This window comes from Mus pahari, chromosome 4, assembly GCF_900095145.1.
Source record: "Mus pahari chromosome 4, PAHARI_EIJ_v1.1, whole genome shotgun sequence".
NCBI lineage: Eukaryota > Metazoa > Chordata > Mammalia > Rodentia > Muridae > Mus > Mus pahari.
In genome coordinates, this window is record NC_034593.1 from 86336010 (window position 1) to 86341031 (window position 5022).

At 39.5% G+C, this 5022-nt stretch overlaps 1 protein-coding gene across 4 annotated transcripts in view; it reads left to right on the plus strand.

Moving 5' to 3' along the window:
- The window catches only part of Otud7b (OTU deubiquitinase 7B), a 52665-nt gene that overhangs the window by 26996 nt on the left and 20647 nt on the right, over positions 1-5022 (plus strand). For all 4 annotated transcript variants that reach the window (XM_021195951.2, XM_029537436.1, XM_029537435.1 and 1 more), the window contains one exon: positions 2296-2446. In XM_021195951.2, coding sequence (XP_021051610.1) covers positions 2362-2446 — 85 coding nt within the window. In that variant the 5' untranslated portion in view covers positions 2296-2361. The remainder of the gene's footprint in view (positions 1-2295; positions 2447-5022) is intronic.

Genomic DNA, 5022 nt, shown 5'->3' on the forward strand with positions numbered 1-5022 from the left:
TTTTTTTTTTTTTTTTTTTTTTTTTTTTGAGACAGGGTCTTTCTTTGTAGCTTTGAATTCTCAATCCTCCTGCCTCTGCCTCTTGAGTGCTGATGTTAGAAATGTGTAACACAGGCTGGAGAGATGGCTCAGCGGTTAAGAGCACTGACTGCTCTTCCAGAGGTCCTGAGTTCAAATCCCAGCAACCACATTGGGCTGACAGCCATCTGTAATGGGATCTGACACCCTCTTCTGGTGTGTCTGAAGACAGAGACAGTGTACTCACATACATAAAATAAATANATAAATCTTTTAAAAAAGAAAGAAAGAAAGAAATGTGTAACACTTGCCTGCCTTGAAATCCAATACTTTTTGTTATTGTTGTTGTTGTTGTTGTTGTTGAAACACTTTATTCAGAGGCTTGGGGGAAAGTTGTAGAAGTCCATGCTGTCTGCTGTCCTGCGCAGGGCAGACCTTAGAGATCTCCCTGTCACTAAGAGCTTGGAATTCAATTCTTAGGCACAAGTTGCAAGGGGGCTTTGTCACATCATAGAAAGCTTGACCAGAAGTTCTTCATGTAGTTCTGGGTTAGTATGAGATTAACAGCAGGGACCGTTTACCTCAGGAATGCTGGCTTGGTGCTTAAGATATTGAAACAGATGAAAATTAGACATTTGTTTATAATGAATTTAGTCACTAAGTATTTATTAACTGCCTATTATATTGTAGATACCTTGCTCAGTAATGGACTAGGGATATGAATAAATCATGCTCTGTATCCATTGGTTTCTTGTACTATTAGAGCACTATAAGAAATGGTGATTTCTCTTTAAAAAAAAAAAAAATCCAAAGAACTACCACCAACAAGACAATTCAGTTATCAGGTTAGAGACTTAAAATTTTTATAACCCACAAAAAATTTGCTATTTGCCTTACTAGATCTAAAAATGTAGAAAAATGGAATCAGATCATACTACTAAACAAGTTGTATTCAGGGGCAGAAGAGGAGTGAAGAAAAAAAATCCCTGGAGGTCATTCTTAGGCTTTAGGTTTTCGGAGGAATGTTTTGTCTGAGTCATCTGTTGTTTCCAACAATTCTGGTTTTGTCTTTTCCAAAAAGATGATTAGTGGGTGCAATGAGGCAGTTGGATACCTGGGCACTTTATGAACGAACTCCTTCTACAGAGCACCATAAGACTAATGAGTGTGGTCAGAGATGGTTCTCCACCCTATTTTTGCTTTCTCAGCTGGGACTATTAACCTCAGAGGAATGTTGACATGGTGCCAGGCTGTCAGGTCAGGGACATAGTTTCTGCTAAAGTCAAGTCTGAAAGAAGGGATCTTTTCTCAGGTAAACTGGCACTCATTTGTCCTGGGAGAAAACTTTCTGATTGTGTTTCCTGAGTTCTGCAGTTAGTGACGGCTGGGATGAGCCCCTGGGCTCTCCACTCAGAGTGTGGAATAGTTTGTTATTTTGAGTAGCTTCAGCCTTCAGTTTACTCTTCCTGTTTTCTCACTAGCATGAGAATATTAGTCAGCCTTGAAGTCATCTGCTGTATAGAGTTAATTTGTTTAATAAGTATCTACTAAAGGCCAATGTGCCTTGTACTGTGTCAGGTAATTCATCCTGAGGATAGATCAGTAAAGAAGACACACAACTTCTTATTTCCAAAAATTTGACATGAAAATCAAAGGCTAGGCAGGGAGTGATTAAAGTAAGTTGAGAAGAAAGCCAGGGCATGGAGGCACATACCTGTAATATCAGCATTCACACGGCTGAAACAGGATGATTGCTACAGGTTTGAGGTTAGCCTGAGCTGCATACGAAGCATTTTTGGTCTACAAAACCAAAAACCCTTAATAATAAAAAATAATATGTTTCAGGAAGGACACGAGCATGGTGCTGTTTAGGAAACATTGTAGGTCAGAGAACTTTCTAGGGCAGCAGATTGCTGCCTTCTCCCTTTAGACTGGAGGGGCAGACTTGGTACTAGGGTGGGTATAGAGCACTTCCTAGTATATACAATCCCTGGGCTTCATCCTCAGTGCCTCCCTCCTTAAAAATCAAACCAAAACAACAAAAAAAGCAGAAGCAAAGCTTTGTTGAGTAGTTTTTAGTTATTTTAGTCATTAAAATATTGTTAACAAGGAAATAAAATGTGATTCTTCATGAAAAAATTTAATATTTTTTTGTTTGAAAATTCAGTTGGAATGAAGGAACCAGAATAGTTTAGCATTTGTTAAGAGACTGTTGAAGTTAGGCTGTGATGATGCTGTTCTGGTTTCGTGAGCCTTGTGCATGTATCTCCTTTTCAGGTCAGAGCCTGGATTTGGATCTGTGTTCTGCTCACATCCTGCTGCCTGAGAGAACTTGATGATCCCATGACCCTGGACATGGATGCTGTCCTGTCGGATTTTGTTCGTTCCACAGGTGCAGAGCCAGGGCTGGCTCGAGATCTTCTAGAAGGTAAGGAGAAAGTGAGAAAAGAGAAAGCAAAAATCCCATTAGGGTGAACATTTTAAGGTGATCAGAAAAATTATTTTTTCCTTAATTTTGAGTGTGTTGTTGGGCACATGTGTGGAATATATGTATGGTGTGTGCATACAAATGCATATAGAGGCTAGAACAAGTGGGTAGTATATATGTATAGTGTGTGCATAAAGGCTAGAGGTCAAGATCGGGTATTTTTCCTTATGATTATATTAGTGGGCTAATATAACTTTCCCCTTGACTCACCTGAATATAAATTCACGATGAAGAAGCACCTAATACATACAGGGTGACCAGGGAATTTGTAGTTTTAGAACTATGGTGGATCACACAAAGTAGATCAATAGAGGCAACTAAAATGGAGGGCATACAGCATTCAAAAAACATTTTTCCACACATGTGCCCAACAACACACTCAAAATTAAGGAAAAAATAAAAATCATCCTCTTAAAAGAGCAGATGTTTCATTGTGTGTGTAGTGTACCCAGTATATGCAAGGTACTTGATGTATTATTCTCTCAGCTGCTGTGTTATATAATTGCCGTGAAATTACATAGGATTTGAACTTTGACCGGTTTTCAGAGTGTGGGTCTTAATGATCATGTTACAAATATTTCTTGCATGTTGTAAACACTCATAAAATTGAAAACAAAAACAAAAAGCTAAGAGTGTCATGAGTGTGAAGAGGGAAATCTAATTTAGCTTTCAGGAAGGACTGCCCAGGAGAAATAGCTTAACAAGATGACCCTAAGAGGAGAGAGAGTGATGTAATGGAGTGGTGAGCGAGATGGGAAGAGTGGTTCGTGAGTGATGGGAACTGGCAGAGTGGACAGGAAGCAGGGTATGGGGTCATTTGTTCGCCATAGTCAGGAATTTATACCTTAAGTTCGCTGGAAGTAAAGTTTTTATTAGTGTAAGAATAGTTTTTAGAATTTAAGTGCTTAATCTGTTTCAATAGGTTATATATATATAGGCCATTGGTAAACCAGGTAAGAATTTGTCATAGTTCAGGTGAGACATAGTTCAGGTGGTGACTGCAGTGTTGGTGAGAGGGAGAGGAGCTGATGGAGTTAGATATTAGTAGCTAGAGAGGTGCATCAGCAGTTAAGAGCATTTGCTGCTCTTAAGAGAACCTGGGTTCAGGTCTCAGTACCCACATAGTGACTCACAACTTTAGTTGGCCTCCTTGGACACCAGGCAGGCATGTGATACACACACATACATGCAGGCAAAACATTCATACACATAAAATAAAAAATAAATATATTTTTCAAAAGGTACCATTTAGAAAGGGAAACAAAGAACTTGTTATTATTGTTATCGTCTCTTTCTTTAGTGTGTTAATTTTCTTTAAAAAGTTAAAGTTAGCAGGGCATGGTGGCGCACGCCTTTAATCCCAGCACTCGGGAGGCAGAGGCAGGCGGATTTCTGAGTTCGAGGCCAGCCTGGTCTACAGAGTGAGTTCCAGGACAGCCAGGGCTATACAGAGAAACCCTGTCTCGAAAAACCAAAAAATAAAAAAAATAATAAAATAAAAAGTTAAAGTTAAGTTTGCTAGGCATGGTGTCACATAATCCTAGCACTTGGGAGGCAGAGGCAAGCAGATCTCTGTGAGTTGAAGACAAGCCTGGTCTACACAGTGAAACCCTGTCTTAAAAACAAAACAAGAAAACGTTAACTTTGGTTATAGTACAAAGAATAAATTAGAGAGAAGAGAGATTAGGAGCAGACTTACTAGAAAATCTTACCAGAGAGTCTCCCTCTTAGAGGAACAAAGGAAGGACACACTATACATATGTGTCCACACAGGTAGGCATATAAAGACTTGAATTAGGGCAGAGACAATAAAAACAGACAAGAAGGAATGGATTGGAGAGTTACCTAAACAACCCTCTGAGTAACTGAGGGAGGGAGAAGAATGGTGGGTCTGGGCAACAGTGAGGAGCTGCTGCTGGAGGCGAGGGGCCTGGAGAGGTTGTGATGCTCTTACTGATTTAGGGGGCCACATGAGGAAGAGAGGGTACAAGTTTTGGAGAGATTATTAACATTTGGTGCTGGACAGGCTAGCATTAAGAGGTCCTGATGACTTTAAGGAGTTTCCTGACAGTTGGAAGTGCATATCTAGTTCTCAAGATAGGCTGTTTATTAGTACACGAGTTGATTTAGGGGAAATATTCCCCATTTATTCAGCAAATGTTTATTGAGTTTCTGCTACATGCCAGGTCTTGTTCTGGATGCTTGTATTAAACAAAAACCCCTACCCTAATGTTATAGGAAAGGTGGCCAGTATATAAGGAGTATGTATATAGTTTATATGCATTATGTTTGAGGGTATGGAGGGTTATGGAAAATGATGACCAGAGTATTGAGGTGAACAGGATTTTAAACTGGGCAGTCAGAGTAGGACTTACTAAGAAAATGGTATTTGAGCAGATACCTGAAGTTCACAAAGATTGATCTATGTAGATATGCTGGAGAAAAGTGTCTTATATGCAGGAAGAATAGTCAGTGAGAGGCTTGGGTGGGGAACAGTCTTTTTTTTTTTTTTTTTA